At 45.9% G+C, this 12,630-nt stretch overlaps 1 protein-coding gene across 1 annotated transcript in view; it reads right to left on the reverse strand.

Moving 5' to 3' along the window:
* The window catches only part of LOC146766356 (axonemal central pair apparatus protein HYDIN-like), a 55,035-nt gene extending 42,722 nt beyond the window's left edge, over positions 1-12,313 (reverse strand). The window contains exons 1-9 of the mRNA XM_085589341.1: positions 12,308-12,313; positions 10,965-11,314; positions 9,227-9,360; positions 8,667-8,891; positions 5,596-5,724; positions 4,520-4,580; positions 4,309-4,424; positions 4,047-4,180; positions 574-693 (exon numbers count right to left, since the gene is read on the reverse strand). Of these exons, the coding sequence (XP_085445467.1) occupies positions 574-693; positions 4,047-4,180; positions 4,309-4,424; positions 4,520-4,580; positions 5,596-5,724; positions 8,667-8,891; positions 9,227-9,360; positions 10,965-11,314; positions 12,308-12,313 (1,275 nt within the window). The remainder of the gene's footprint in view (positions 1-573; positions 694-4,046; positions 4,181-4,308; positions 4,425-4,519; positions 4,581-5,595; positions 5,725-8,666; positions 8,892-9,226; positions 9,361-10,964; positions 11,315-12,307) is intronic.
* Between the last annotated feature and the right edge of the window lie 317 nt (positions 12,314-12,630).

Raw genomic sequence — 12,630 nt, forward strand, 5'->3', positions numbered from 1 at the left:
GAGCAGAGCTGGATGAAGTTTGGTAGGAGCCTGAAATGGCACCTAAAGGCCTCCTCCTACTTCTGCTGTATCAGTCTCATTCCAGGGCTGTTTCAGAATGCATTCCCTGCAGTGCCAAAGCCATTAATGATAAGTGATTCTAGCATAAAGTGGAGAAGTTACAGCCCCTGAGCTTTGACTGTGAGCTGCACAAAGGGAGACAAACAGGCTGAGAAAGGCAGGGATTCCTACAAATTTTAGGAGCCAAGATTACCCAAGGAGACACAGGATGTGGTACAGACTCAAAGCAAAGCATGAGAGCAGGTAAGAACTGCACAGTACTCAACATTCCTATCAATCCAGAGCTTTCAAGAGAAGGAAACTCCTTTGGAATAAATACCATCAATACATGGCCAAAATCAGGGGACAATTCCCTGCACAGGAAATGTCTCAGCTCCATCTTGCAGAACAAAGGTGCTGAGATATTTTCTTCTATATCTCCTGCAGTAGGTAACTTGCTTTGCTGTACACTAGGGGAATTACACCACCCTCCTCTTCCAGCACAATGTTAAACCTTCACACCCCAGCACTTACCTTGCTGTTATTAATGAGAGACACCACCATTTCACAGGCCTCATGGGTAACAAAGTTCTGAAATAACATCTCTGGTGGGGAAACCTGAAACAAGCTCTGTTTCAGGGGAGCTGATGGCAGCTGGAGAGGAAAGAGAGAACACAGAGAGGTTCAGCTGCTGGGAAGAAGGTTCACGAAGGAGAATCTTACACTGACCCCCAGTGAAGTCCAGGCTCTGGGTAAACACGTCTGCCCAGCCCACACTGGGCAAACAGTAGCTCACCTACTGAGCTCTGAGCTGATCAAGAACTGCTGGGCAACACAGAGCAGGTTCAAGGCAAGCAAGGCAAGCTGCTCTTTTGGCATGTATTTCTCCAGGTTTCCTTCTCCAGAATGCCAGGTAGCACTTACCTTAAGCACAGCCCTGTGCCCAGGTGGTCACAGAGCTCTGCGACACTCATGGAGTAGAAAAACCCATGGGTTTACAGGAGTCTCCATGGGAAACAATTCTGAGATGTCCTTTACTCTGAGACAGGGAAACCAAGGCCCACACAACTGCAAGTATCTTTTTTGCTCTAGAACTTAGACATCAGTAAGAAGTAAACAGTACCAAAGGAAGTGTGAGAGATGAGGCGATATCTTGCTAAAGCCAAAAAGTTATTAAGCAAAAGAATGGAATTTGTTGGTTCTATGTGTTGTTTATGGTTTGGATCTGCTCAGGTTGGGTGTTGCAGTGAGAACAGGGTTGAAGACCTGACCAAAAGGAAGTAGGATGAGCGGGGAGGGAACAGGAAAGTTGGTGGTCAGTAGAGAATGGAAGCTCCTGAGTACCCATCCAATAGTAAAGGGGACAGGGACCGCCCCAGCTGGGTACAGAGGGGATAGAAAGATTGCCATTTTCTCCAAAGGTGTGTTTGCTTGTCTCCAGCGGATGGGAGACACGCCCAGCTCAGCTGAATCGGTACTAATAAACAGTTTTCTTTTGCTTGGATGATTTTGTCCCGCTTAATTGTGCTTAAAAGATGGTGCATTTCAAACAGAGGGAATGACAAGAATAAAAAGACAAATGAGGTAAATGCTGAATGAGGATAAGATTCAGTGGTTTTGTTGGTAGAGTTGGTTATCTTCTTTTTCCATGTGCTTTAAGAGGGCGCTTTCTTGTAATTATTGCTATCTTATTTAATACCATTGTAGAGGCATGTCTGGAATGACACAACAGCAGCAAATGCTTCTGGAGCAGAGACATTACTTTATCTGCCTGCTTGGTTCCCAATTGCCAATCCCCCTCCCCGCACAGGTGGTCCACGGACAAAATTGCACCATCCACATCCCGCAAGATCTCTGCATCAGCCTATAAGTCTGGCAACACCTCCCTGATTTCCCCCTTCCATTCGGATTCCCAAATTAAAAACTCTGCTTGGGTAATTAGGCAGCAGGAACATACTCGGCCGAGGAGAGGGTTGCTTTCAACATGCCTCTAAAATATTCACTTTCGCAGCCGAATTATTTTCGGGATTTGCAGAGATCCTTGCTTGTCTGCTGTGGGATGGAGGACCACTGTGTGAGGAGCCCGCCCCCCCGCCGAGGTGTAAAGGTGACCGGTGCAGCCGAGAAGGCAGGCAGGGAATGGGGCAGCCCGGAGTTCCCACGCTCCCCCCCGCCCCGGAACCCAAAGCGTGGGAACCGGAAGTTGGGTCGTGGGAACCAGGGGAGGAGCCGGAAGGGGCGGGGTCTGGATCAGGGGAGTGGCGTGTGGGCAACTCCCCTCCCCGGGGGTGGAGCCGAGGGGCGGGGTGCTGCATAATTCATTAGAGGAGGAGTTAGGGGGTGGAGACGAGGGAGGGGCGGAGAAATCTCAGGAAAGGAAGGGGTTGGACAATGTCCGGAAGGGGTTTCGGGAGGAGGGGGGATGGGAAGAGGAGGCAAAATTGGCGGGAAAAGCCACGCGGTCGCCGCCATTTTGTGTCCTCGGGCCGCCATTTTGTGCCCTCGGGAAGGAGGGAGAAGGGAAGCCATTTTGGGGATTCGGGGTTAAGGGAGTAGGGGATAAGGGATTCCTATGTATCTGGGGCAGCTTAAACCCAACAGAATGCTTTCGGCATGGGGTGGAACATTGTGGGGAAGAAGGGGTACAGGGAGGATTCGGGACAGTGCCAGCACTGTCCTGTCGGGGGTCCAGGGAATTCACAGAGGGGCCAGAATCTGCCTGCGAGCTGAGAACACCCGACCTTGGGAGAGAGGGAGAGGAAAGAGGGGTAGGATTTTTAGAACTGGGGATGGGTTTGTCTGCAGATGCTTGTGGCAGACCTTCATAATTATTTTTAATAATATCTCTAATTTGGAAAGCCAGGTGAGTAAATTTAGAGAGAGAGAGATCCGACTGCCGAAGGATCTCCCTCCCCACTTGGTCCCAAAAAGGAGACTTGATATAATTTACCTGCCGAAATTTCAGGGAAGGTCTGAGACAGCCATCGGACAGACTTCTTAATGTCCGATTTTTTAAACTTTTTTTTCCCAACAACAAGGATACCCACAACTTGGGAAAACAATCTCTTCTCCGGCGCAGACAGCTTAGCACCCATGCTGTCAAGTGGAAAAGTGTGCCACAAAAATCAACCACCGGGAAAAAACCCAACTAAAAACAGAAAACTGCCCTGACAGCTTAGCCAAATTGTCCTAAATGCTCCCCACACCCCGGGAAAGGAAGCACCAAAAAAGAAAGTGGGATCTTTCCCCAAAACCCCGGGAGAAAGAAATGCCCACCCACCAAAGGAATCTTTTCCCCGGACCCCGGGGAGAAAGAAACACCCAAAATGGACAGGGCTAAGCCCCGGGGGTCCCCTTACTTACCGAAGAGGGTCCGGTGAGGTCGGGGCAGAAACGAAAAAATCCCGGGAGTAGATCCAACCGCGGGAGGAAGCCGACTCCGGGGGTGCTGTCCGGAGCTGCCGGTCCTGTCCCCGGGAGCGCCACCCTCTAACACGAGGGTCTGCTCCCACCGGGGCAGCCCGACAGCCAAAAGAGGTTGTAATCCTCGAGTCGGGGAGACTCAGAAGGTCCTCTGCCGTGGGGTCCGTCGCTGCGGGGGGAGCCCAAGTTGGGCGCCGGGCTGCCGCGCTCCCCCCGATCCCGCCCCGGCTAGCTGTCCGGTGGGGCGAGAGGGGCAAATGAAGCACCCTCCGCTGGACCCCCAGGGGCTTTGGACAATGCTCCGTGGGTCTTCCGAGCGCTGCTGGACCCCGCGGCGATGAGAGAAGAGAGGCTCCTGGCAGGGGTATAGCCAAGATTTATTGCAGCCCAACCGGAGCTAACAACACCCGAACAATCCTGCTGCCAAGAGCAGCTGACAGGTGCTTGCAGCGCCTTATAACCGGGGAGGGAGGGGAACCGGCTGACCAATGGCGATGGGGTGAGGAGTGGCTCTGGTGTGGGGTGATGTGTATGGGATCCAATGAGGGGCAGACGTAGGAGGGGTCCCCAGACCCCTGTCCAACCACCCGGCACCCAGGGTAGAAGCTTCTAGGTGTCCGGGAGGGGATGCCGAGTGACTGACAGGGCGCCTGGGAGGGGGCAAGGGAGTGGGTAGGCACTTTAGGGGAGGATTGACACGTGGGGTAGGGCGGGAAAACTGGGGGTAAACCAAATAGAACATGGGGGTACAGAGGAGCAAACCATTATATAATAAAACTTATAATAACACAACTCCACAGGAGAATATCTTTGAAGTTCTTTCACAATGTTCAGAGCAACACGTACCGTTCTGGGGGTTGTTGACACAGGCACAGAGAGTGCTGCACACCGAGGACCAGAGCTGATAGCAGGGATCAGTGTTTTCATCTGACACATTCTTCTCAGAGGTGGAGAGAGTTGTTCTGTTAAGGACAATGCAAACAAGTCCCAGAGAGTCAAGGAAACATAGCTGCCAACCAGTCCATTATTTGTCTGTTTGAATTTCAACCCTCTTTACCTGAATAACTGCAGCAGCAGGCTGATGCAGCCTGTATCTCTGACATAGGTTTGCCCATTTTCTAAAAGAGAATACACACAAGACTCCAGAGACAATTGCAATTGCAGACAAAATCTTAACATCAAGTTTAGTTTACATACATACATTCCCTTTCCTAAGCACATATCCTCCCCAGAAGGAAATACAAAATCATATCAACATAATGGTAAACAACCTTTCTATGTCTCTCTCTTTCTATACACTCTCAGAAATTATGGGTTTGCATTGGCAAACTATATTTTTAGAACTAAACCACGTTCTGCTGTTTAAGGAAATCCCAGTGAGCAATGACCTACTGCAACAATTCAGGTTCAGGTACATGCAAACATTCATCTTTATAAACTAACTTCACCAAAACATTACTTATTGAATGTTCCAAATTTTGTACTGCAGAATGGAAAACAGAAAAGGAGTGCTGTTGTAACACAGAAAAAAACCCAACTTACTATTATTTGAAACCAGTACTAAGATGACATAAACAGACATTCTTTTCAAGTTCACACCAGAATCCTTTTTCATTAAAAATAAAATGAGGTCTTCAAACAATGCAGAAGTACACAAAGTCTGTTGGCAATACACTGAAAACAGAAAGTGAAAACCATTAAGTCCTATGTAAGCCACTCATAATCCTAAACTTTTATGTCTCACTTGTGGCCAGTATGTGGGGAGTGGAGGCAGGCAGGACTATGAAGTGACTGAGGGCTTCCCCCCACAGTGAGCTCTACACCAACCAGGACCCTGGCAAGCTTTGCAACAATCCTGCAGCCATTGAACACTTGCTGCTGAGGGAGAGGGGGGGTGCAGGTGTCTGGAAACTTGAAGACACCCTGTGTGCACAAGTCAACAAGGTACTGATCAAATCTGGGGATGGACAGGGCAACTGGCACACCTTCATTGCCCTTGCTCCAACTGACAATCTTGTAGTCTCATTTTGTGAGACCAAAAGAAAATGGAGACAAAGCATGAGCACAAGTAATGACAGGGGCTGTGGTGCACTCAGAAATACAAACAATACTATTTTTTATTATTTGTATTACCATTACTCTCTATAATAATCCCCAATGTAAACAAAGCTGCTTCCTTTACGATGCAATGAGCACTCAACTTGGCAAGGTCATTTATAAACATCAAACCACCAATTTCTCGAAAGTATTCACTCACTTCACCTACAAGAGGAAAAAAGAACAGAAACTTTTGCTTTTGTTTCTCTGCAAAATGAAAGGCTTCTAAGATTTTCCAACGTCTCCAACCTTATGTCCTTTGGACATTTTTACAGTGCCCACCAGTTTCTTAGCATACATGGTGAACACAAATGACTGCATTGTTTCTAAGGAAAAGCCTTCCTTACTGTTTTGTTGGCAAATGGAATAGATAGTGATCAAAGCCTCCTTCTGAGACAGAGGGCAGTCCATCTGATATTTAAGGCATTCAAGCAGTAAATATCAGTTTTCATGTCTAGGAGCAAACACAAAAACCTTCATTAAAATTGTTATATCTTCTATATGTTAATCTAGTCAGTACTACAACAAACCTGTCCCAAATGTAGTGTGCACATGTATTTCAAAAATAGGGGAAAAGGGAGTCAAAACGGAGCTACATCACTTCTATTCAGCCACAAACAACAAACCAAGAAATATTTCTGTCTATAGTTTGTTAGTTGAGCATGATTTCCTTTGCAGAGTAACAGCCTCCTTTTAACATTTCTGGCCTTTATTTACTAGTAACTCTTAGTAAGTCAGATGTCAACTACTAAATAGTAAATTCACAATTGCAAGGTGCATTAAGTGTAAATAATACACAGCCATTAAAATATTCAGAGTGCAAATACAGTTGAAAATCTATGGAGTAGTAAGGAAAGAGCCCAAGAGCACAAGGCTGCTCCATGGTACTTAGTTACAGGAGACATAAATCATGCACCACAGCAGCAGAGCCCTCAGTCAGGTAGTTGGAGACATAACAGAAAATATCCTCATACAACCCTAGGCGGGTAAACAGACTTGGAAAATCTGCTTCTTAGTCTGTAAACCCTTACAAGGTTTGGGGGTTCTTAGAGAAGTTAAAATACAATAACAATGTGGATAAATATTAGCAAATAAAAAAAGACTTTATGGGGGTGTGCTTTACTGTATATGTAGGTTTGTCATTTGATTTACCCTTTGCATATCCAACACAGTATCCAAAATGTGGCAACTAGGAAAAAGCACATTTTCCCAACTGCTCACCACCCCACAACAGGCCTATCACAGTCTACTAAAACTTTGTAAAACTGATGCAGACTATAATGACAACTTATATTAGGTTATCTTACCACACTGATTTATCTGCACATTTTGAGTGTTCATTTTTGTTTTATCTCTGTTCTTGTTCTACAACAGCAAGGAAAAAGTGTTTTCAGTTTTGTTCACATTAGCAGTGTTATGTTAATAATGATGATATATGCAGTATAAATGACATCATTCTTCTAAAATGCACTTTTTCCAGTTTTCTGCTTTTACTCTGGCATCTCACACACACAGTTTCAAGTATTCTTGTATGGCAAAGTTTTCCTTTGGAATCACATTATTTTATAAGAACCCTGCATTTCTAACTACCAGGTTATCATCTGAAAGTGGACATTCTGCAGAAATCAGGTCATTCCATGTTACCATTGAGGGGCACTGTCAGGAAAGAATATCCCCTGCTCTGTGTCACTGATCACAACAAAGCTGATCCAATTTTCCTTACAAGAGTGGCCAACTTTGCCATCAGCCAACAACTGGCACTAAGACCAAGTAATGTTACTTAGGGCGTGAACACTAGAAAACACTCAGCCTCCTGCTGCTCAAGGAGCCACTAAACCATCAGCATTGTTCTGCCAGGACTGATCAAACCAAAGGCTATGAGCACAGAGACATGTTCCTTACAGTGAGAACTCATTAAACTCACCAAAGACATTGTCACATTACACGAACCATGTAACCCACAAAACCCCACAGCGTTGATTCTACACAAACCCAACGTGGCAGCCTCTGAGAGCAGAGCAGCAGAGTGACATTCAGCTTTGGAGGCAGAAAGATGCTCCCTCAAACATGCCCTGTTATAAACGAGAGTTTATTTTAGCCAGATTAAAAAATAAAAATAATTTTATTAGCGGTCAAATTCTATCTAGCCAGCCACACAGAAAGGACAGAGCCGAGCCCGGGGTCGACCCTGGGTGTGCAACAAGGAGTCAGCCTCAGCAGAGGTTTTCCCCTATGCCCACACACCTCCATCCTGGCACAGGCGGTTTTTATAGGGAAAATTCTGCCTGAGGCCAAGGTTTTAGCAATCAGTCCTTTCTTCTATTCGGAGTCCATATGTTAATAAGGATTTCTTTTTGGTGATGAGGAGAAAAATTCAATGTTGGGCGTTTACGGGAAGGCTTCTTTCACATGGATCTGTCTGAGTATTTCCATGATATCCATCTTGGACGATCAGCACAGACGATCAGCAGACAACGGCCCATCTCCCGGCCAAGCCACATCTGTTTACTTGTAAATCAGTTTCCAGTATACACTCAAGTCTCACCTACAAAAAGGCGGGGGAAGGGGGGAGGAACTAATACAACGGGCATGATTTAACAAGCATCCAATATTACATATTTCATACAAGGAATGGCGCGAATTATATTTACTATACATAACAATCCCCCACCTTTTATATTGATTAATTAATTTGCGCCCTAATTTCTACCTCTGTTCATTCTTGAGACTGGCTTTTAGTCTACATTTGGGATATCTTGGTAATTTTTGTAGTTTTGTTCTTTTCCCTTTATTCGCCTTTCAAATTTTGCTAAAGCCTCAGCCGCCCTGCTGTGAGGACTTTCCCCCCATTATACACATACTAATTTTATTCGGATTGTAACACACTGGGTTAGCTTGGAAATAAGCAACAAAGATAGACTCCTGTCTTCCCCCAACCCATACAGTACTGTTACATTCATTACAAACCGGAATTGAGATTTCCCCTGTGCTCCTTCGATGCAGTTGATGAGCTGACTGTCCGTTTTCACGGTATGTTTTTGATTTTCCCTTGAATTTGTATACCCCTTGTTGAGTGTTTGTCTCAAGACACGGTTTATCAGGCTTACCCCTGCTGCAGTTCCATGAGGTGAGGGATAACTTCTCTGGGTATTTATCTCTAAGTTCCCCCTTGAGGCATGTGGCTAGGCTCAGGCTCACTAAGACTACTCCCACTGCTAGGATCCCTCTGCCATTCCCGGCGCCCACTGGGGTGCTTCCAGCGGCGGGGCAAACCATCTTCTTGGCAGCAGGAATCTTCGTCTGTGGTTTCATGTTCAGGCTGAGCTGCATACCTGTTTAGAAATGCCTCCCTGGTGTAGTTCAGCAGAGCCTGTGTGTTGTTCAACCTATGAGACTCAACAATAATAATTTTAATTTTCCAAGTAATTTTTCCCTTAATCCGTTCTAATATGGGAAAACATCAGATTATTGAATTTAATTTGAAACAATCTCAGCCTTGTGGCTATTACCAGAAAACGGATAGTCAGCTCTAACTCCTGCTCAAAGCACTCCCACATAACCCACTTAGTTGGAGCAGTCTAACAGTATTCATAGGGGAAGCATACAAAAAGGATAATAGTTACACTCTGGCCCAGAAAGTTTGATTGGGATGTTTTCAGTCAGTTACTTTGCCATGCAGGGTTATCTTCAGATCTCCAGGGCGGGAGGTGATTTTCCACTCTGGTGCTTGATCCTGGAGTTCGACTTTCTTTATCCTTGATGCGTGTGTCCACCCCTTTTCTGCAGTTCGTATAGCAGTATCTGTGGTCAAAAGAACAATGAAGGGTCCCTCCCAATGAGGCGTTAATGGAGATTCCCTCCATGCTTTTACAAGCACTTTGTCCCCAGGTTGTATTTTATGTATCGAGAAGCTAAGAGGACTGTGCTGCATGATCACCCCCTGCTTTCGCAATTCTTCAAGATTCTTATTTAATGCTATTAGGTATGGTTGTATTTGTGTATCCTCTAATCTCGGATGCCCTACAGGCATACCGTGGGTATAAGGCATCCCATATAACATTTCAAAAGGTGAAAGTCCTGTTTCAGAGTGAGGCATAGTCCTTATATTTAATAAGGCCAACGGGAGGCATTTTGTCCATGACATTCTTGTTTCTAACATCAGTTTGGCTAATTGGGCTTTTAGTGTTTGATTCATCCTCTCAACTTGTCCTGAGCTCTGGGGGTGCCACGGGGTGTGGTATTCCCACCGAATGCCTAAAGCATATGCCAATTGCTTAATAATTTTTGATGTGAAATGTGTTCCCTGGTCTGAATCAATGTAGCTTACTAACCCATATCGTGGTATAATTTCTTCCAATAAGATTCTTGACACTGTTTGGGCTGTAGCCCGAGAGCTTGGGAAAGCCTCTACCCAGTGGGTTAGTTTGTCCACTATGACTAATAGGAATTTGTATCTCCCGACCTTAGGTAGATCAGTGAAATCTACCTGGACCCTTTCAAAGGGCCGGTAAGCTGCTGGGCGACTCCCCATTGTTAACTTTTGGGAGTTTGCTCGATTTATTTTTCTGCAAATTATACACCCCTGTACCTCTTGTTTAGCCAATTCATAAATACCTCTACAGCCAAAGAATCTTAGGAATTGTTCTGCCAGAGCTCGGGCTCCCCAGTGTGTTTGTTGATGTAATCTTTTTAAAATTTTCCTGGTGTATTCCTTTGATAACAATTCCCGCCCGTCTGATAGCTTCCACTTACCTTCTTCTAACCGTCCCCCCATCTCTTGATAAGCCTTTATCTCTTTTTCAGAGGGGTGGTGGGGGAATTATTCTTGAGCTTTTCCTTTCCCAAGTTCTGGGGTACTCAGTTTTAACAAAGCAGCACTCTTTGCCTCTTTGTCGGCTAAATTGTTTCCTCGAGTCCTGAATTGCATCCCAGTTTGATGTCCCTTTACATGGACCACAGCAGTAGCTTCTGGTCCCCTGATGGCTCTTAGGATTTGTCTAATTATTTCTTCATGAATTAGCCCTTTTCCCCGTGTGTTTAGCAGACCCCTTTCTTCCCATATTTTTCCAAAGGTGTGTACTACCCCAAATGCGTATTTGGAGTCAGTGAAAATTGTTCCCTTTTTCCCTTCAAGTCCCAGCAGAGCCCTGTATACTGCATACAGCTCACAGGCCTGAGCCGACCACCCTGCACTCAGGGGCCCGGATTCTACCACCCTTCCAGTCTTCCCGTCTATGACTGCATATCCTGACTTTCTTTTACCTTCCACAATTTTTGCAGAACCGTCCACAAACCATTTTTCCCATTCTTCGAGTTCTTCTTCTTCCAAATCTGGTCATATTTTGGTCTGTAATTCTACTATCTCAGCACAGTTATGGAGGGGGTCCCCTGGGACTGCCCCAAACAGGAATTGGGCAGGATTTTGTGCCGGGGTAGTCTTTAGCTCCAGGTCCTGGGAGTGGATTAGGATGGCTTCATATTTCAGAAGCCTGGCATCTGTCAGCCACTTGTCAGCTTTTTGCTGCAAGATGCTTCTTACATTATGGGGGGAGTAGATGGTTAATGAAGCCCCGAACATTACCTTTTTGGCTTCTTCCACTAATATTGCTACTGCCACAATTGCTTGTAAGCAAGTGGGCCACCCCCTGCTGACAGGGTCCAGGCGCTTGGATAGATATCCGACTGGTTTCTTGGCCCCTGCCCAGTCCTGGGTCAGAACCCCGTGGGCAGTGTGGTTACTAACAGCCACAAAGAGCTGAAAGGGCCTTTTTATGTCAGGGAGACTTAGTACTGGAGCTGCTATGTATGGAGAGTTTTGTGGATGAATGGCTTCGTGAGAAAGGACATGACTACGTGCAGTTAGTGAAGCAGTAGCTGAAAATTGCACAGTGCAGCAATAGCAGATGTAGCAATAATATCTTATGTCCTTGGCTAAGCTGGTTCCCAACAGTAGAATGTTCAGCAAAAAGATAAATGTAAGGGAAAACAAAGCAAGCTTAGAAAGCTCCAAAGGCGGGATTGACCTGTTTTTCATACACCAATGATGAGCTTAAATTTTGCAATATGCATAAGCTTCATTATAACGGGTATAACTATACATGTGTGCTTGAAATAAACTGAGACTTGTTGACATTATAGAATGGATTTGTCTCCCGTCATTTTTCCACAAAATGGTGACCCGATCGACGTGATAGGCACCACGGTGGAGTGACGAAAAAGGGTTCGGGTCCTGATGCAGCCAGGACGGCAAAAGTGCTGAACTGAAATAGAGTGCACCGTGCCCCAGGTGACTGCAGAGGCAAGCCTGGCCGATACGTGCTGCCGACGGCCTCGGAGGGCTGCAACAGCGCTGACAATATAGGTATGGAGAGGCAAGCAGCATATGATTTATTTACTGCATTCTTGCAGAGAAGGCAGATTAAAGGCATTGATTTGCAAAAAGATCTGCCAGGGTTATTAACATATGGGTATTCTAAGGGGTTCTTTGTAAATCCTCATACAGTACATGAGTTGTCTGAGTGGCATAAGTTCGGGGATAAAGTGTGGGAGGAAGTTTTAGATGATGATAAGACAGCTAAAAAGTTGGGAAAGTGGTGGAAGGTAGTTCACAATGAGTTATTACAACATCAGTCAGAAAAGAAAGCTGCCGAGCAGAGAACTTCAGCACTAGAGAAAAATAGAGGTTTTAGCAGGGAGGATTGGTTGCCTGGTGTTTCCATGCCACCTGCTGTGTCTACAGTGGAGTTACCTCCATTGCGACCTGTTTCTGAGGACACAGAAACAGAGTCACGTTGTGAGCCCACGGCTCCTCCAGCCCCCTCAGAACAGAAATCGACAGTTTGTCAAAGTTTGTCTGTCAGTAAGCCGACCCCTAGGGCAGAGTCTGACCTAACGGAGGCTCTGGCCAGGGAACGGAGGGAAGTTTGGGCGACTTTGGCAAGAGAGGAGCTGGACAAAGGAGATGGGCAGGCTTTGGAATTAGCAGCGGAACTGGCTTGTCCTGTAATTTTTCAGCAGCAGGCAGGCGGAGGGTTAACAGCTCAGATTACACCGTTAGATTGGAAGTTGTTG

Source organism: Lonchura striata, chromosome 11 (assembly GCF_050655825.1).
Source record: "Lonchura striata isolate lonStrDom1 chromosome 11, ASM5065582v1, whole genome shotgun sequence".
Taxonomy (NCBI): Eukaryota; Metazoa; Chordata; class Aves; order Passeriformes; family Estrildidae; genus Lonchura; species Lonchura striata.